The 20,991-nt window shown below is 34.7% G+C and overlaps 1 protein-coding gene across 4 annotated transcripts in view; it reads left to right on the top strand.

Annotated features, from left to right (window-relative positions):
• DDX46 (DEAD-box helicase 46) overlaps positions 1-20,991 on the top strand; it is a 67,308-nt gene that overhangs the window by 8,175 nt on the left and 38,142 nt on the right. For all 4 annotated transcript variants that reach the window (XR_007476667.1, XR_007476666.1, XM_033409865.2 and 1 more), the window contains exons 5-13: positions 1,934-2,099; positions 3,549-3,700; positions 4,761-4,874; positions 6,279-6,444; positions 7,161-7,281; positions 7,856-8,031; positions 8,960-9,081; positions 10,424-10,502; positions 12,294-12,376. Coding sequence is in view for 2 of the 4 variants with exons in the window: in XM_033409865.2 (XP_033265756.1) it covers positions 1,934-2,099; positions 3,549-3,700; positions 4,761-4,874; positions 6,279-6,444; positions 7,161-7,281; positions 7,856-8,031; positions 8,960-9,081; positions 10,424-10,502; positions 12,294-12,376 (1,179 nt within the window). In the remaining 2 variants the exon portion in view is untranslated. The remainder of the gene's footprint in view (positions 1-1,933; positions 2,100-3,548; positions 3,701-4,760; positions 4,875-6,278; positions 6,445-7,160; positions 7,282-7,855; positions 8,032-8,959; positions 9,082-10,423; positions 10,503-12,293; positions 12,377-20,991) is intronic.

The raw sequence follows: 20,991 nt of genomic DNA, 5'->3' as shown, positions 1-20,991 counted from the left end.
AGAGGTAGAGCTTGTTGTTTGTAATGCCTGCATAGTGTTTTGTTGAAAAAAAGTAGATGGATATTTAGGCTGTCTCCAGTCGGTAGTTATAAACAATGATATATTAATCCTTGTACACATGTGTTTTGTGAATATAGTATAGGGTAAATTGGTATCAGTAAAATAAATGACTTTGTCAGTGGGTATATATATATATATATAGCTTTCCCTTAGTATCCTAGGGGCATTGGTTATAGGACCCCTGCAGATACCAAAATCTTCAGATGTTCAAGTCCCTTATATAAAATGATGTAGTATAACTTACACATATCCTCCCCGCATACATTGTCATCTCTAGATTACTTATGATACCTAATATGGCGTAAATGCTGTGTGAATAGTTGTAAACATAATGTAAATGCTATGTGAACAGTTGCCAGCATGGGGCAAATTCAAGTTTTGATTTTTGGAACTTTCTGGAATTTTTTTTCCTGAATACTTTTGATCCACAGTTTGTTGAATTCTGAGGATGTGGACTCACAGACAGAGGGCTGGCTGTATACATTTAACATTTTGATGAATAGTATCAAATTGCTCTCCAAAAAAGTTGTATAAGTTTTACGATTTTAGACATATGAAAATGTCTGTTTCTTCACATTCTTGCTAACATGGATATTTCAAAATTTAATTTTTGCCAGTGTAGTTGGTTTCTTGTTATTTTGAGTTGCATATCTTTAAATATGAGTAAATATTTTTAAGTGCTATGAACATAATGTAAACTAATAATTAAATAAGGTATTTTAAGTTTATTTACTATTTGCACTTTTCTTAGAATGCCTAGTCATATCTTTTGCCCATTTTAGAATATATTATAGCTTCACTTTTTTTTCTTTTTTTTTTTGAGTTCTATTTGTTTAGTGTTTTTTTTTTTTAAGGGACCTGCTTTCTGAGCAGTGTATCTAAGAAAAGGTATAACACAAGAAGTCTGGGAGTCTGGTTTCTGATCTAGTTTCTACTAGTCTTGAATGAGTGGGTGATCTTGAGAAAAACACATAAGCTTTCTGGGGCTCATCTTCAGAGAGGATGGAATTATAAAGGATATAAATTCAGGATCAAAGCTTTTTGTTTGTTTAAGAAATAAACTTATTATGTTAATACAAACATAATATAACTGTATTATAAAATACTTGGAAAGTCAGAAATAATTCTCTGTAATCCTAGGTGCCCAAAATGCCATCATCATTATCATTTATTAATATTTTCTTTGACTTTTATACATGTGTATTTCCATAACTACCCGTAAGGTAGCGTGTCTAAAATTTTGATTTCTATAATGCTTAATCTTTAAGTCCCTGATTATGACTGTGCAAATGATTTGCTCTCTCCTTTTAAGAGTATTATTAATAATCTTGATACAGGGTTTAGAATGGCTGTTCCTAGGAAACCTAGACCTAAAGGCTAAAAGATCAAAACTTCTTAATCATGTTGATAAATAGCTTTCATTTACTCAGTAATTTGTAATAGAAAATTGGTTTTCATGGAGGCAGTCTTGGAGGAGGTTGGAGGATTTAAAGTTGAGAATAACTAATAACTAGGGAACTTTGCTTGCTAGTTCATTTAGTTTCCACTTAGAGGGAGAAATTGAATTCATGTGTGCATATTGCTTGTAACTAAAATGAGATTAATTTATGGTGTTTGAAGTGTGTCTGCTTTCTTAGTTGAAGATGCTTTTTATTGTGATTTCATTTTGCTAGTTTATTCCTGAATATATTTAAAAGATGTATGATCTAAATCTGTCTAAATTTAGGAGTTTTGTGTATATCTATTTTCAGGAGTTTTGTGTACATCTATTTTTCCTTTTTTTATACTTTGGAGAAGTTATCTGGAATGTCACTTGGAGTAAAATTGTTGATCCTTATTTCCCTCTCTCTATTTCTCTTTTTTTTCCCCTAAGAACTTTGACCAGAATAAGCTAGAAGAAGAAATGAGAAAGCGAAAAGAAAGGGTAGAGAAATGGCGGGAAGAACAACGTAAAAAGGCCATGGAAAACATAGGGGAACTGAAAAAGGAAATTGAAGAGATGAAACAAGGGAAAAAGTGGAGTTTAGAAGATGATGATGGTATATTGATTTGTTAGACTAATAGACTATATAACAATTCATGTAGAATATTCTAGAATTATGAGTAATAGGCCATTTTTATTGTGGAAAAACATACATAATGTTTACTATTTTAACCATTTTTAAGTGTACAATTCAGTGACAATTAAGCACATTTGTGCAACCTTCACCACTGTCCATTTCCAGAACTAAACAAAAACTCTGTATCTCATTCAACAATAATTCTCCATCCTGTCCCCCTCCCCCCCATTTCTGGTAACTTCAAATCCACTTTCTGATTCTGTGAATTGCCTATTTTAGGTACCTCATATAAGTGGAATCATACAATATTTGTCTTTTTGTATCTGGCTTATTTCACTTAGCAAAGTGTCTTCAAGTTTCATCCATGTTGTAGCATGTCTCAGAATTTCCTTCGTTTTTAAGGCTGGATAGTATTACATGGTACATATATACTGCATTTTGTTTACCTGTTCATCTGTTGCTGCATATATAAGTTTCCGTCTTTTGGGTATTGTGAATAATGCTTCTGTGAGAATTGGTGTGCAAGTATCTGAGTCCCAACTTTCAGTTCTTTCGGGTATATACCTAGAAGTAGAATCACTAGTTTCATTTTGAGATTTTTAAATGCCCCTTTTAATGTTTACATTAAATTTTAAAATTGTATAGTAGTGTTTGGTAAGGATCACTGATTTTACCTTAGAGTGGAGAGTTAGGTGCTTATGGGCATAGTCAGTAAATAGCTCTTTAACTTTTTACTTCCAATGTTAGTAATGAGGGTAAGTTAAGGGCATGTTTTCAAGTCCCTCTGATTTTTTCATAAATTATAAGAGAAACATTTCCCCTCCACATCTGATATTGATGTTTAAGATTTTAGTAAAGTGGAAGAGTGTGAGATATTATAGGAAAAGGGAATTTTGCTCCATTTTCTGTGAAAATTCCTGTGAATTTTTCATTTTCTGTGAAAGTTGAACTAAATAGATGAATGGATTATACCTTTAAGTGGTGATGATATCTTAGTTATGTAAAAAACATTAGATTGTCTTTAATTAAGAATGTGCTATTATTTTTTCTTTGTGTCATTTAAAGAAAGATAATTGCAAGAAATAAACATACCATTTTAGCAGACAGAGTTTTTAGTTCTGCTTCTGCTAGTGTAGTTGTAAAACAATACTGGAGATCCATTTTTTAGACATATTAGTCTTTCTTCCTCTTTTCAGTTTAATAATTTATAATTTATTTCTTTTATTAGTATTATTCAAAACTAATACCTGCTGGATTTAAAACCTTGCCAGTGTGAGTATTTGAACTGCGTTGTGCCTGTGTTAATTGGTAAGGAAGGTGTTTGGGTAGTAAGAGAAAAGGCTTTAATTGGGGGGGGGGGTGTGGTCTCATTGTGAAGTATTTCCTTTTGAAACACAAATTCAAAGAAAGTGTATTCTGATATTTTAGATGATGAAGATGATCCTGCAGAGGCTGAAAAGGAAGGAAATGAAATGGAGGGTGAGGAGTTAGATCCATTAGATGCTTACATGGAAGAAGTGAAAGAGGAAGTAAAAAAGTTTAATATGAGAAGTGTGAAAGGTGGTGGGGGAAATGAAAAGGTATGGAATTTTCTCCTATTTTTAAAGATTTACATTCCTAATTGGGTAACTTGAATTCATTGGTGCATTGACCTACTGCTGACATGCATGGCTTTATAAAGTTAATGATTTTGTTTCCTTCCCCATCTCAGAAGTGTCAATGCTTTTCTAAATAGCAGAGATACTCGTGAATTTTAACTGCAAGTGTTCTTTTAGAAGTCACTGTTAACTGCCATCATCTTTGTTTAGTATTTTTTCTTACTTGTTGCCTTCTCAGTAGGTCCTCTTCAGTAGGTCCTCTTCAGTAAGCCCTGAATAGGTCCTTCTCCAGCACTCCCATCTTTTATGCTCCTGATCCTCTTTACTCTAGTTTTTCTTTTTCTTAATAGCATTTATTACCTTTTGAAAAAGTATATAAATTAATTTTTTGTTGTGTTTATTCCTTCTTCTAAAACCGTCCCAAGAGCAGTGATCTTTACCGTACCTGTCTTGTTTATTGATTTATCCTAAGGTCCCAGAATAGTATTTGGCTTGTTGAATGAGTGAAAAGTACCATTTAGTAGTATTTTTAAAATAAATTATATTACATAATATTATATAAAATTATATATTATATACTGCATTACCTATATTATTAATGTGTTACAAAATATAATGCAATTGTATTACATTTAAAAAAATTTTTTTTAAATATTTATTTGGTTGCATCGGGTCTTAGTTGCGGCATGCAGGATCTTCGTTGCGGCGTGTGGGCTTCTCTAGTTGCGGCGTTGTGGGCTTCTCTAGTTGTGGCGTGCGGGCTCAGTAGTTGCGGCATGTGGGATCTTAGTTCCCCGACCAGGGATCAAACCCACATCCCCTGCATTGGAAGGCAGATTCTTAACCACTGGACCACCAGGGAAGTACCTACATTTTTAAATCCAAGCAAGTCAGTAAGGAGAAAGCAGACCACTTTTTGTTTTTTCATTAGGTTGTCACTAACAACTAAGTTAATTCAAATTATAAATTGTGACAGTTATCATTGTGTTTCATTTGGTGTATAATTTGTGTTTCAACTTTACGTTTTATATTCTTTTTTTAGAAGTCTGGGCCAACAGTCACAAAAGTTGTCACTGTTGTCACAACCAAAAAAGCAGTCGTAGATTCTGATAAGAAGAAAGGTGAGCTAATGGAGAATGACCAGGATGCCATGGAGGTAATTATTCATTAATTTTTATTTATTTATTTATTTATGGCTGCGTTGGGTCTTCTTTGCTGTGTGCGGGCCTTCTCTGGTTGTGGTGAGTGGGGGCTACTCCCTGCTGCGGTGCATGGGCCTCTCATTACAGTGGCTTCTCTTGCTGCAGAGCATGGGCTCTAGGCGCCCAGGCCTCAGGAGTTGTGGCACGCAGGCTCTAGAGCACAGGCTCAGTAGTTGTGGCACATGGGCTTAGTTGCTCCGCAGCATGTGTGATCCTCCCGGACCAGAGCTCGAACCCGTGTCCCCTGCATTGGCAGATGGGCTCTCAACCACTGCGCCACCAGGGAAGCCCCCTTCATTCATTTTTGACTTTGTTTGCGATACTGTCCTAGAAGTATTTATAAGAAAGCATTGATGGAAGTGTGCTTTTCAGTTACTCTTAGGAGAAATTCTTGCTATTCTCAACAGTATTGTAGCCGCATATTCAAATTGGTAGAACATTCTAACATATTTGACCTCTTGCTGTATGCCCACTTTTTTTTTTTTAATTGAAGTATAGTTGATTTATAATACAATGTTAGTTTCAGGTATACAGCAAAGTGATTCAGATATATATATCTGTCTATAGGTATATATACATATATATACACATACACACAAACATATACATATATACACACATGTGTGTGTATATATATATATATATATATATATATTTTTTTTAGATTCTTTTCCATTTTTGGTTGTTACATGATATTGCATATAGTTCCCTGTGCTATACAGTGAATCCTTGTTGTTCATTTTATGTATAGCAGTTTGTGTCTGTTAATCCCATACTCCTAATTTATCCCTCCCCTTCCCCTTTCCCCTTTGATAGCCCTAAGTTTGTTTTCTGCATCTGTTTCTGTTTTGCAAATAAATTCATTTGTATTATTTTTTAGATTCCACGTATAAGTGATCTCATATAATATTTGTCTTTCTCTGTCTGACTAAATTCACATAGTATGATATTCTCTAGGTTCATCCGTGTTGCTGCACAAGTGTATGCCCACTTTTTGATTCCCGCTTGTCCCTCATCAGCTCATCCCAGACATAGGATAGGGAGAGAAGAAATGAAGTGACAGAATAAATTAAACTTTTTTTTCCTATTAGCACTCATTGTAAAGATTTATATAGAGAAAACTATAGGAAAACTTTATTAAAGCCGTGTTAAAATTATTTTTTTATTTTAGCTTTATATTGTTATTATAGCTTTCTATAAGGGCAAAGAAAAAATAAACTAAGTTGGAAAATTCAGAAAATAAAGTAAAAGCCAAGAATATTTTCTAGGAGAGGAGGATCTTTAAAACTAGGAATATTTCTTCCCATAGGAGAAAGTAGTAATGGATTTAGCTCTTAATTTTTCTTTTTTAATTATAGTATTCGTCAGAGGAGGAAGAAGTTGATCTTCAGACTGCCCTTACAGGTTATCAGACAAAGCAGAGAAAGCTTCTAGAACCAGTGGATCATGGAAAAATTGAATATGAACAGTTCAGAAAAAACTTCTATGTTGAAGTTCCAGAACTGGCAAAAATGTCTCAAGAGGGTAGAATTTTTTTATTCATTTATTGGTTATTGTGGGAACAGAGGGAGTACACTTCACCTTGCCTGGGAGGAATGTTGATAGGCCTGTGAGTTGATGCATGAGTAGGAGGAATTTGCCTGGCTTACCTGGAGAAATGAGAGGGAACTAGAAGGCGAGAAGTCATTCTAGAGGGTAGGACAACATCCGCAAAGATTTGGAGCAGTGAGGAATTAGTGTGTTTTTGGGAACGTTAAAAAAAATGAGGAAAAATTAGTTTGGCTCATGTAGTTGAGATTTTTAGCATCGAAAATACTCTTCATGTGAAGTTAGCAAATAAAATATTGTTAACCTTTTCTGATATTTGAGAGTTAGGAACCAATGTGAATCTGTGTGATATTGATAGAATAAGGATAATCTGGGCAACCCTTGCTTAAAGAACAAGTGGTTGTATTACTTGTCAATCATTGTTCTTTTATTGCTGGTACAATTTAAGTCAAAATAAAAGCCAAATTGTAGAAATTGGAGTGTTTCTTTTGTTCCTAATTGGTTGCAACAGTAATCGCTTTAGTTGTCTCTCTGAGCTGTTCAGTGCTTTGTCACGTAGCTTTTCTATGGAATTATCTTCAGGAGCACTAGAAAAGAATTGAAAATTTTTAATCTTACCATGCCTCACTGAAAAGTAGAAGGCACTATTAGAACAATATTTAAGAGTTTTTAATCTGGATTTTGTTTTGTAGAAGTGAATGTATTTCGGTTGGAAATGGAGGGCATTATTGTCAAGGGAAAAGGTTGCCCCAAACCAATTAAATCTTGGGTTCAGTGTGGGATTTCTATGAAGATCTTAAATTCTCTCAAAAAGTAAGTGTTCAGTAGTTGTCCACATTTTTCAATATCTTGCTACTAAAAATAGCCCTTTACGCAAATAATTCCTCTGCTTACATTTTTACTCTAATGGGAAAACTTGATTATTTTTTCTTAAACAGCTTTATTGAGATATAATTTACATACCATAAAATTTACCCTTTAAGTGTACAATTTGATGATTTTTAGTATATTTATGGAGTTGTGCAGTCATTACCGTAATCTAATTTTAGAATATGTTCATTATCCCCGAAAGAGGCCTGGATCCATTAGTAGTCAGTTTTCTCCTTTCTCCTCCACATTAGACAACCTCTCATCTACTATTTTTATAGATTTTTCTATTCTGGACATTTCATATAAATAAGATCATACTAGTATAGTCTTTTGTGACTGGCTTCTTTCAATTAGCATAGTATTTTCAAATATTTCTACATCATCCATGATGTAGAATGTCTCAGTACTTCATTCCTTTTCATTGTATGGATATACATTTTGGAAAACTTTTATTTACAGTTTGAGGGACCCAGAGATCACAGTTCTTACCTTGTCTTCCTTTGGTTTGCTTTTTAAGGCATGGTTATGAAAAGCCTACGCCAATCCAAACCCAGGCGATTCCTGCTATAATGTCTGGACGAGATTTGATTGGTATTGCCAAGACAGGAAGTGGAAAGACCATTGCCTTTCTGTTGCCTATGTTTAGACACATCATGGATCAGAGGTCATTAGAAGAAGGAGAGGGGCCAATAGGTACAATTCCTTTCATTAAACTATTTTTTCAGTTAACAACTTCGTTGTCCGTTAATCAGAAAGACCTGATGCTTTGTAATGTTAATTATAACAATAAAGATGTCTTTATGTACATTTCCTTTATAAATTTGGCACTTTGGGGCTGATTTCCCCTTACCAGCAGGTGGAGTGAGAATCTTCAGAGCTCTGGAGTGACATCTCAGAAGTACAAAAACAGCCTCTCCTGGCACAGCTCAGTTTTTAAACTCTGACTCGGCAGGTAGACTCCTCGTGCATCTATCTGTTTATTTATGTTGAGGTTTGTTCTTAGCCCGTATCAGTGGATCTATCAACTCAACATAGAAGATTGTAGGGAAGTGTATTTTTCTTTTCTTTCTTTTTTCGGCCTTAAAAGGCTGTAGTGCCAACGTTTCATTCAGGATTAGGTCTTTAGATTCAGTTTTCTTGATTCATTTGGCAGAGATCTCTTCTCCAAATTTGAGTAGGGTTTTGGAAAGTTGTTCAACTCCTCTCTTGGCAACAGAGGGCACAGTATATTTCTCCTCTGTCTGTGCCCCTCAGACCAAGGTTGTTTCCGGAAGCCACGGCATGGCTCTTCAGCACAGTGAGTCACTTGATTATCTTTGCTCTGTGATTTGCAGTTGAGAATGATTTGCATTCTTTTCAACCAAGTATTTTCCTGATGGTTGAGTAAGGTATTTAACTCTCATTTATCTTCCTATAGCATGTTCTTAAAACCTTCTTAAAATTATCCTTCACCACAATCTCTGCTATTACAAAACTTTCGAAATAGGATTTTCAAAGGTGCATAAAACAAAACAAAATTTAGACTAAGATCTGAACTTGATTGCAGAGGTTAAATTTAACACTATAAAGCTTAGCCTCTCAAGAATTTTGGTGGTTAGGCTTTTGACATTTATCTTTTCAGCTGTCATCATGACTCCAACTCGAGAACTGGCTTTACAAATTACTAAAGAATGTAAGAAGTTTTCGAAGACCTTGGGCCTTAGAGTGGTCTGTGTTTATGGAGGAACAGGAATCAGTGAGCAGGTAGTTATAAAAGGAACATTCAGTTTTTCCAGTCTTTTTAAAAATTGAATGACTTAATAATGTAAAAGTGATTTTTTGCTTTAGTGTTTTCTGTATTGATTGCTTCTAAAATCTTTAAAATGAGGTGTGAGAATAATAGTAAGAATGAATTATGTTAAAGTTATATTTTAGAATTTTTGAGTCATTTTCATATCTTAGCTTTCCCGTGCTTGTCTTTCCCCGCTCAAGGAAGCAGATTATTTTTTCCATTTTACAGATGTTCAGAAAGGTTAAGTTGACCAAAGTCTTTAGCTTAGTAAGACTTTGTCCTAGAATCTAGGTCTTATGATTCCTGGACCAACATTTATTTTCTCTAATCTAAATGACATCTTTAAAAGGTGGTTTTGAGTGGGATGTATTAATATCAGAGTTTCATCTCCATTCTTAAATGATTTTAGTGAGAATTATTTAAACATACCTTCATTCACTCTCTTTAGATTGGCATTTCTCCATGTGTCTTCTAAAGAATGCTAGTCATCAGATATTTTGCTTTAACTAGAAGAAGGAAAAATACTGGGTTCTGTGGTCAAATAAGTTTTGGAAATGTTGGACTATGCAAAGTTAAAATTTTCTTTTCTGCAAGACTTCTTAGTTGTTAATAAGCTAATGTATATTGTGATGCTAGGAAAAAATGGGATAAATTAAGTGGCGTTTTCTGAACATATTTAACCCCCAAACCACCAGGACTTCTCAGATTTTAGACACATCTTGGGAATATTTGCTTTTGTTATCCCAATGCTATTTTAAACGCTTGAACTTAGTTTTCTAAGTTTATCTGTGTCAGTTTTTTTGGCCATAGTCTGTAGTAAATACAGTTACAAAATAAGGTGGTACATGCATGCATATTTATATAGAAGTCAAACAAAGTTTTATAATGTCTAACAAAGTCTAGTGTTTTCCATTCTATTTCATTTTTAAAATGCGGGTTGTGACTTACTGATTTTGTGATTCACTAATGGAAACAAATCTCAATTTGAAAAACATTGATCTATCAAATTTCTTTATTTACTGCTCTCTCATATTCCTTTCTTGGTTTTGAGGAGTTGTGTCAAATTAAAATTGGTAAAAACCTGTGGTTTTCATTGATTTCAAAGTTACAGCATCATGTGGTCTTTCTGCTGCTTCCTATTCCTTTATTAGTGCTCCAGCATTCCAAAGAATTAAGCAGGAGGCTTTGGTGTCTTCTAATCAGACCTGGCTGTCTTATGTTATGGAGCTCTGCAAGGACCTTAGTCAGTATTTTCAAGTTTGTAAAGAAGCATTAGTGATAAATACACTATAAAATTTCATCTTTTCTTATTAGATTGCTGAGCTGAAAAGAGGTGCTGAAATTATTGTTTGCACACCTGGTCGAATGATTGACATGTTAGCAGCTAACAGTGGTAAGTCAGGGGTGTTGGGGTTTTTTTGTTGTTGTTCGTTTTTTTGTTCTCTTTTCTCCTTTTTGAATTCTGTACATTTTTGTTAAAGCAGAAACAAGAAACCACCAAAGGTTTCTACATTTCTTCTTGAAGCTGTAATATCTTGAAATTTGTATTGTAACAAGCTTTTGTTGCAAGTATTCATAATATTTTTGCAATTTAATTAAAAAAATTTTTTTTCACAACTACTCCATCTGATTTTTTTTTTTTTTTTTTAGCACTTAACATGGATTCTTAATTCAATTTTGGCCTAGCTTTGCTTCTAAAAGGGTGGGGGACTATTTCTTTTTAATTGTACAATTTAGACATTTTCTCCATAGGAACTAGTACTTTCTTACAATACTAGATAAGTTAAGATCTTGCAGCTTCAAGAAAATTTATCTTTTGTAAATTTGCATGTTTTTAGCTCAAATATTGTGCTTTGTTAAATTATTCCCTATCAAAACTGTTACTAAACTGTTGACATTATTTAACTTCTGTGGAGAAAGGCCCTTCAAGATTTATAGAACTGGGCTTCCGAGACTTAAACCATCAAAGGTAGGTAATTTAATGCTGTTCCCAATCTTGCAAAACTAATTGGGGCTGCACATGTTAGTATGGAATACCTAAATATTAGAAAGCATTTATTTTGGCACATTTCTGTTTTTTGAAGAAAATGCTTTCAAATGTTTCCATTGTAGTATTCAGTATATATATATCATAGAGTATTTAAAACTTTGAGTAATGCATGTTTCTAATAGCATTTTGCTTGGATTTCTGTGTACTCTTAATTCTAATTCTACATGAAGTTGGTAAAGTGACATTGGTATTGATAAGTCATTGTGCTTGTATAGCATATGAAAAGTTTTGGGTTGAATGCTAATGAAATAATTCCTTGTTTTTTCTCAATGCTGCATTGATTGTCTCCTCCTGAAATTCATCTTGATTAATTTTATCTTTTCCCTTTATCTGTCCTTTTGGTTTATATTTAATAACTGTTTTATACATGTTTTTGCCAGGTGATTGAATCAACAATTGATAGAAATGCTTGTGTTAATCCTTTAGAAAGGGTTTCCTGTCTATGTATTTAGTTTTTTCTGGCTAAGAAGCCAGTTGCATTTATTTAAACCAGTGGGAGCACTGTGTAAAATAGGATTTGTATCTTTGTATAGAAAAATGTATCTATGTAATACATTGATTTTAAAAATTTTTGTGTAATATGTTACCTAGTGATATTGAATAGCTTCTTATTTATGTTTTGACATGCCCGTTAGAAGCTTCTAACTGTATATAAGTAGGTTATGTACTACATAAAGTATTGTAAAGAGAGATTTTCTGCGTCTGAAGTAGTTAGCACTGGAACTTGCTTTCCACACATACGCTGTAATCTCTAATATGTTTTTTCCTAGGTGATGCTGTCAGATAATGGCTGATGTGGCTCGATGCTCCATCTCAGTCTTAGTTTTATGATGTGTTTTGGAGAGGGCTGTTTTCTGAATTTTACAGGTTCTTCAGGCCCTATGATGGTATGCAAGAGACGAGTTTGACAAAATAAAGGGCCTCATATACCCATTGTCAGAAAGTATTTGCCAGTAGATAAGATACTGTAAACCAAAATTTCTTTTCACTGTTTAAAGATACCTAACTCACCCCTCTGGTTAAGTCAGGCATTTTAGTTCCCTTTACAGTTTTTTAAAGATTTTGGTAGTCATAAAATGAATTGTGACTGATTTTTAGTTTTCTTTTTGTCTTTATTTTTTTTCCTCATGTTAGGTCGGGTTACAAATCTTCGAAGAGTGACTTACGTTGTTTTAGATGAAGCAGACAGAATGTTTGACATGGGTTTTGAACCACAGGTATTTATTAAATTTCTTAGTGTTTTGAACTATAAAGTAAACCTTGTAACTGCCATGAGCATGAAATATTTGTATGGTTTCTGAAATTCTCACACACATTTCTGTTGTGTGGTGATACAGTGGATTGAGGACATAGGGAATTGAAGTAGATATTTATGTTTTGGATTCTTCATTAAACTTGTTCAGGAGGTATTTGTGCAGGCTTTCCTAAGCCATCTAAAACCATCATTGGTAAAATTAGAAGTGGAGTCCTAATAGAAACTTAAGCTTTCATATTTTATAGTTCTCATTGTACTTCCAAATAAATTGCTTTAATTCATGCTTTTCACTACCTCATGATCTAGATAGCACAGGTTGTTTACATTCTCCAGATGTAAAAACTAAGGCCCAAAGCATTTGTCTAGCTTAGATTTAATATTCTTCATGTGTGCAGTTTTGTTCAATACAAAATTATAGTGATAAAAGCCTAAAGGCTACACACACAAAAAAAAAGCCTAAAGAAAAACATTTTAAAAGGTGGTAGAGGGGCTTCCCTGGTGGTCCAGTGGGTAAGACTCCATGCTTCCAATGCATGGTGTCCAGGTTCGATCCCTGGTTGGGGAACAAGATCCCGCATGCATGCTGCAACTAAGAGCCGGCATGCCACAACTAAGACCCGGCGCAGCAATCAATCAGTCAATCAACCAGTCAATAAGTAAATAATTAATTAATTAATTTTTTAAAAGGTGGTAGAAATTTTTCTTAGCAAGAGGAGCTGTATGAGTAGTCAATGGGCTATGGATGCCAAAAAAATGCTTTTAAATCACAAACTGCAGTAATAGAAATGGAATATTGGAAAGGGATATGGTTAAAGTGTTCATTCTTTTCCGTTTATTCATGTATTCTCCAAAAATGTATTACCTGTCATATGATAGTGCATGTATTGTGTTTAGATTTAGGGACCACATTCTAAATGAGATACAGAGGAGCATATAAGAATAAACAGGACTATGGTAATACCTGAGCCGAGAAACAGTTAAAGGAATGAGGAATATTTAGCTTGAAGTAGGGGATTTGGTAGCATCCTTTAACTCTTTGAATAAAGTCTATCACATGAAAGAAGCATTAAATTTATCCTTTGGCTCCCAACAAGTAGGACTGGGATAGTGGGGAAGCTATAGGGAGCTTGATCTGAGCGTAATGTGAAAAAGGACTGGATAAGCATTTTGGGGAGATTAAACAGGTTACTTTGTAGGAGGGAGATATTGAATATGCTTTTTAATTATGTGTTCTAGTAGAGACAGCAGGTCCATTTGTAGAAAGAGAGTAGAGGGAGTTGAAGAAGTCAGGTGGAATATGGAGCTAGGTGCCCTTTCCCAGTCAGTTCAGTGGTTTTTATTGTATTCCTGGAACTTTACAACCATCACCACTATCCAATATCAGAACATTTTCATGCCCCCTCACCAAAACTCTGTCCTGATTAGTTGCTTTTGTTTTGAGTCATAACATTGTGAATTTTTAAAAATCTCCTTTTTATAATGTTTTGTCGTTCTGGAGGGTGTAAAAATAGATGCATGTGTTCAGTCTTTCATTTTTAACCAGAAATTGATCTCATGGCTTTTTCTTGGTGTATTCCTTTGTTTATGGACTGCTTTTTCAGTAGAAAGTGCTTGAGGTACATTCTTTGAGTCTTTGCATGTCTGGAAAGTCTTTGATCTACCCTCACATTTATTTGACATTTAGCCAGATATGAGGTGAGGATTATTTTCCCTCAGAATTTCTTTTTGTCTCCATTGGTTTTCTTTCTTCTTTTTCTTTCTTTTCTTTTCTTTTTTAAAAAATATTTATTTATTTGGCTGCGCTGGGTCTTAGTTTTGGTATACGGGATCTTTAGTTGTGGCATGTGGGATCTAGTTCCCTCACCAGGGATTGAACCCGGGCCTTCTGCATTGGGAATGTGGAGTCTTAGCCACTGGACCACCAGGGAAGTCCCTCCATTGGTTTTCTTGAGAAATTCAATGTTACTCAGTTATTAACCTTTTGTATTTAATTTGTACTTTTTGTCTTGAAACTTTTTGGATCTCTATCCTAATGCTCTATGTCATTTAGGCTTGTTTTCTTCAACTAGTGTCCTGACTACTTCGTGTGTTCTTTCCGTCTAGAAACTCAAATCCTTCCGTTTTGAGAAATTTTCTTGAATTACTTTTTGATAATTTCCTTCTCTTTGTTTTCTGGAACTCTTATTATTTGAATGTTGGACCTTTTGGACTCATCCTTTCATTTTCTTAATTTTTCTTAAGTATTTTGCATCTCTATCATTTTGCCGTACTAGGAGATTTCCTAAACTCAAAGCTTTCAACCTTTCTGTTGAATTTTTAAATTTTGCTTTCATAGTTTTAATTTCTAAATGTTCTTTTCTTTTCTCTGAATTTTTATTTTAAATGGCATCCTGTTCTTGTCTCATAGATACAGAAATTTCTTAAGTTTCCCTGGATATTGATAGTTTTTTGAAATTTTCATCTCCTTGCATAGTCTCTTTCTCACTTCTTGCTTCTTTTTTTTTTTTTTTCCTGTGTTTGCCAGTACATTTGAAAGCTTTAGGTTAAACAGATTCAGGAACACTAAAATAGTCTTACATTTGTTAAAGAAATCAACTTTTAATTTTCCTACAAGGAAAACACAAGTTCCTGACTATTTTTCACTAGCAAGTTGTACCAGACATTCAAGGAGTAAATAATTATGTTCCTAATCATACTTTATTTCAAAGTATAAAAAAGAGGGAATACTCATCAATTTATAAGGTCATTATAATCTTTTACTTTTAAAAGAGCTCTGTTAAGGTCTAATTATATACCATAGAACTCACTTTGTTAAAGTGTGTAATAAAATGGGTTTTAGTACACATACAGGTTTTTTCAGCCATCACCACAATTCAGTTTTAGAAGATTTCTTTCACCAGAAAAATGTCTTGTGCCTGTCTGAATTCATTTCCTATTTCCACCTCAGCCCGAGGCAGCCACTAATTTACTTTCTGTCTTAAAAGATTTGCCTTTTCTGGACATTTCATATAAATGGAATCTTACAGGGAGTTCCCTAGTGGTCCAGTGGTTAGGACTCGGTGCTTTCAATGCCGTAGTCCAGGTTCAGTCCCTGGTCAGGGAACTAAGATCCCGCAAGCCGTGCTGTTGGGGGTGGAGGGGGTGGAGAATCATACAGTATACATGTAGCTTGTATTTATTTCACTTATCATATGTGTTTGAGCTCCATTCGTGTCCTAGCATTTGTCAGTACTTTATTCCTTTAATTGCTGAGTAATTAATATTCCGTCATATGAATATGTGTCATATTTTGTTTCTCCATTAGCCAGCTGATGAACGTTTGGATTATTTCCATGATTAGGAATAATGCTGCTAGGAACATTTGTATATAAGTCTTTGTATGGACATACTTCTTCGTATATTTTGAATACATTACCTAGGAGTAGAATTCCTGATTATATGGTAATTTATTTATTTATTTATTTATTTTAGGTGAGGAAAGCCTCAAATAGAAGAAAGCCACTTTTTTTTTACATCTTTATTGGGGTATAATTGCTTTACAATGGTGTGTTAGTTTCTGCTTTATAACAAAGTGAATCAGCTATACATATACATATGTTCCCGTATCTCTTCCCTCTTGCGCCTCCCTCCCTCCCACCCTCCCTATCTCACCCCTCTAGGTGGTCACAAAGCACTGAGTTGATCTCGCTGTGCTATGAGGCTGCTTCCCACTAGCTAGCTATTTTACGTTTGGTAGTGTATATATGTCCATGCCACTCTCTCACTTTGTCACAGCTTACCCTTCCCCCTCCCCATATCCTCAAATCCATTCTCTAGTACGTCTGTGTCTTTATTCCTGTCTTACCCCTAGGTTCTTCATATTTTTTTTTCTTAGATTCCATATATATGTGTTAGCATACGGTATTTGTCTTTCTCTTTCTGACTTACTTCACTCTGTATGACAGACTCTAGGTCCATCCACCTCATTACAAATAGCTCAATTTCATTTCTTTTTATGGCTGAGTAATATTCCATTGTATATATGTGCCACATCTTCTTTATCCATTCATCCGATGATGGACGCTTAGGTTGTTTCCATCTTCTGGCTATTGTAAATAGAGCTGCAGTGAACATTTTGGTACATGACTCTTTTTGAATTATGTTTTTCTTAGGGTATATGCCCAGTAGTGGGATTGCTGGGTCATATAGTAGTTCTATTTGTAGTTTTTTAAGGAACCTCCATACTGTTTTCCATAGTGGCTGTACCAATTCACATTCCCACCAGCAGTGCAAGAGTGTTCCCTTTTCTCCACACCCTGTCCAGCATTTATTGTTTCTAGATTTTTTGATGATGGCCATTCTGACTGGTGTGAGATGATATCTCATTGTAGTTTTGATTTGCATTTCTCTAATGATTAATGATGTTGAGCATTTCTTCATGTATTTGTTGGCAGTCTGTATATCTTCTTTGGAGAAATGTCTATTTAGATCTTCTGCCCATTTTTGGATTGGGTTGTTTGTTTTTTTGTTATTGAGCTGCATGAGCTGCTTGTAAATTTTGGAGATTAATCCTTTGTCAGTTGCTCCATTTGCAAATATTTTCTCCCATTCTGAGGGTTGTCTTTTGGTCTTGTTTATGGTTTCCTTTGCTGTGCAAAAGCTTTGAAGTTTCATTAGGTCCCATTTGTTTATTTTTGTTTTTATTTGCATTTCTCTAGGAGGTGGGTCAAAAAGGATCTTGCTGTGATTTATGTCATAGAGTGTTCTGCCTATGTTTTCCTCTAAGAGTTTGATAGTTTCTGGCCTTACATTTAGGTCTTTAATCCATTTTGAGCTTATTTTTGTGTATGGTGTTAGGGAGTGTTCTAATCTCATACTTTTACATGTACCTGTCCAGTTTTCCCAGCACCACTTATTGAAGACGCTGTCCTTTTGCCACTGTACATTCGGGCCTCCTTTATCAAAGATAAGGTGACCATATGTGCGTGGGTTTATCTCTGGGCTTTCTATCCTGTTCCATTGATCTATCTTTCTGTTTTTGTGCCAGTACCATACTGTCTTGATTACTTCAGCTTTGTAGTATAGTCTGAAGTCAGGGAGCCTGATACCCCCAGCTCCGTTCATTTTTTGTTCTCAAGATTGCTTTGGCTCTTCCGGGTCTTTTGTGTTTCCATACAAATTGTGAAATTTTTTGTTCTAGTTCTGTGAAAAATGCCAGTGGTAGTTTGATAGGGATTGCATTGAATCTGTAGATTGCTTTGGGTAGTAGAGTCATTTTCACAATGTTGATTCTTCCTATCCAAGAACATGGTATATCTCTCCATCTATTTGTATTATCTTTAATTTCTTTCATCAGTGTCTTATAATTTTCTGCATACAGGTCTTTTGTCTCCTTAAGTAGGTTTATTCCTAGATATTTTATTCTTTTTGTTGCAATGTAAATGGGAGTGTTTTCTTGATTTCACTTTCAGATTTTTCATCATTAGTGTATAGGAATGCCAGAGATTTCTGTGCATTAATTTGGTATCCTGCTACTTTACCAGATTCATTGATTAGCTCTAGTAGTTTTCTGGTAGCATCTTTAGGATTCTCTATGTATAGTATCATGTCATCTGCAAACAGTGACAGCTTTACTTCTTCTTTTCTGATTTGGATTCCTTTTATTTCCTTTTCTTCTCTGATTGCTGTGGCTAAAACTTCCAAAACTATGTTGAATAAGAGTAGTGAGAGTGGGTAACCTTGTCTTGTTCCTGATCTTAGTGGAAATGCTTTCAGTTTTTCACCATTGAGGATGATGTTGGCTGTGGGTTTGTCATATATGGCCTTTATTATGTTGAGGAAAGTTCCCTCTATGCCTACTTTCTGCAGGGTTTTTATCATAAATGGGTGTTGCATTTTGTCGAAAGCTTTCTCTGCATCTATTGAGATGACCATATGGTTTTTCTCCTTCAATTTGTTAATATGGTGTATCACATTGATTGATTTGCGTATACTGAAGAATCCTTGCATTCCTGGAATATACCCCACCTCATCATGGTGTATGATCCTCTTAATGTGCTGTTGGATTCTGTTTGCTAGTATTTTGTTGAGGATTTTTGCATCTATGTTCATCAGTGATATTGGCCTGTAGTTTTCTTTCTTTGTGACATCTTTGTCTGGTTTTGGTATCAGGGTGATGGTGGCCTCGTAGAATGAGTTTGGGAGTGTTCCTCCCTCTGCTATATTTTGGAAGAGTTTGAGAAGGATAGGTGTTAGCTCTTCTCTAAATGTTTGATAGAATTTGCCTGTGAAGCCATCTGGTCCTGGGCTTTTGCTTGTTGGAAGATTTTTAATCACAGTTTCAATTTCAGTGCTTGTGATTGGTCTGTTCATATTTTCTATTTCTTCCTGATTCAATCTTGGCAGGTTGTGCATTTCTAAGAATTTGTCCATTTCTTCCAGGTTGTCCATTTTATTGGCATAGAGTTGCTTGTAGTAATCTCTCATGATCTTTTTTATTTCTGCAGTGTCAGTTGTTACTTCTTTTTCATTTCTAATTCTATTGATTTGAGTCTTCTCCCTTTTTTTCTTGATGAGTCTGGCTAATGGTTTATTAATTTTGTTTATCTTCTCAAAGAACCAGCTTTTAGTTTTATTGATCTTTGCTATCGTTTCCTTCATTTCTTTTTCATTTATTTCTGATCTGATCTTTACGATTTCTTTCCTTCTGCTAACTTTGAGTTTTTTTGGTTCTTCTTTCTCTAATTGCTTTAGGTGCAAGGTTAGGTTGTTTATTCGAGATGTTTCCTGTTTCTTAAGGTAGGATTGTATTGTTATAAACTTCCCTCTTAGAACTGCTTTTGCTGCATCCCATAGGTTTTGGGTCGTCGTGTCTCCATTGTCATTTGTTTCTAGGTATTTTTTGATTTCCTCTTTGATTTCTTCAGTGATCACTTCGTTATTAAGTAGTGTATTGTTTAGCCTCCATGTGTTTGTATATTTTACAGATCTTTTTCTGTAATTGATATCTAGTCTCACAGCATTGTGGTCAGAAAAGATACTTGATACAATTTCAGTTTTCTTAAATTTACCAAGGCTTGATTTGTGACCCAAGATATGATATATCCTGGAGACTGTTCCATGAGCACTTGAGAAAAATGTGTATTCTGTTGTGTTTGGATGGAATGTCCTATAAATATCAATTAAGTCCATCTTGTTTAATGTATCATTTAAAGCTTGTGTTTCCTTATTTATTTTCATTTTGGATGATCTGTCCATTGGTGAAAGTGGGGTGTTAAAGTCCCCGACTATGAATGTGTTACTGTCGATTTCCCCTTTTATGGCTGTTAGCATTTGCCTTATGTATTGTGGTGCTCCTATGTTGGGTGCATAAATATTTACAATTGTTATATCTTCTTCTTGGATCGATCCCTTGATCATTATGTAGTGTCCTTCTTTGTCTCTTCTAATAGTCTTTATTTTAAAGTCTATTTTGTTTGATATGAGAATTGCTACTCCAGCTTTCTTTTGATTTCCATTTGCATGGAATATCTTTTTCCATCCCCTCACTTTCAGTCTGTATGTGTCTCTAGCTCTGAAGTGGGTCTCTTGTAGACAGCATATATATGGGTCTTGTTTTTGTATCCTTTCAGCCATTCTGTGTCTTTTGGTTGGAGCATTAATCCATTTACATTTAAGGTAATTATTGATATGTATGTTCCTATTCCCATTTTCTTAATTGTTTTGGGTTTGGTATTGTAGGTCTTTTCCTTCTCTTGTGTTTCTTGCCTAGAGAAGGTCCTTTAGCATTTGTTGTAAAGCTGGTTTTATGGTGCTGAACTCTCTCAGCTTTTGCTTGTCTGTAAAGGTTTTAATTTCTCCATCAAATCTGAATGAGATTCTTGCTGGGTAGAGTAATCTTGGTTGCAGGTTTTTCTCCTTCAACACTTTCAATATGTCCTGCCACTCCCTTCTGGCTTGCAGAGTTTCTGCTGAAAGATCAGCTGTTAACCTTATGGGGATTCCCTTGTGTGCTATTTGTTGTTTTTCCCTTGCTGCTTTTAACATGTTTTCTTTGTATTTAATTTTTGACAGTTTGATTAATATGTGTCTTGGTGTGTTTCTCCTTGGATTTACCCTGTATGGGACTCTCTGTGCTTACTGGACTTGATTAACTATTTCCTTTCCCATATTAGGGAAGTTTTCAACTATAATCTCTTCAAATATTTTCTCAGTCCCTTTCTCTTTCTCTTCTTCTTCTGGAGCCCCTATGATTCGAATGTTGGTGCGTTTAATGTTGTCCCAGAGGTCTCTGAGACTGTCCTCAGTTCTTTTCATTCATTTTTCTTCATTCTGCTCTGCAGTAGTTATTTCCACTATTTTATCTTCCAGGTCACTTATCCTTTCTTCTGCCTCAGTTATTCTGCTATTGATCCCTTCTAGAGTATTTTTAATTTCATTTATTGTGTTGTTCATCGTTGCTTGTTTCATCTTTAGTTCTTCTAGGTCCTTGTTAAATCTTTCTTTCATTTTCTCTATTCTGTTTCCACGATTTTGGATCATCTTTACTATCATTATTCTGAATTCTTTTTCAGGTAGACTGCCTATTTCCTCTTCATT

This window comes from Orcinus orca, chromosome 3, assembly GCF_937001465.1.
Source record: "Orcinus orca chromosome 3, mOrcOrc1.1, whole genome shotgun sequence".
Taxonomy (NCBI): domain Eukaryota; kingdom Metazoa; phylum Chordata; class Mammalia; order Artiodactyla; family Delphinidae; genus Orcinus; species Orcinus orca.
Note: the sequence above shows the minus strand (reverse complement) of the source record. Positions and strands in the feature narration are given on the sequence as shown.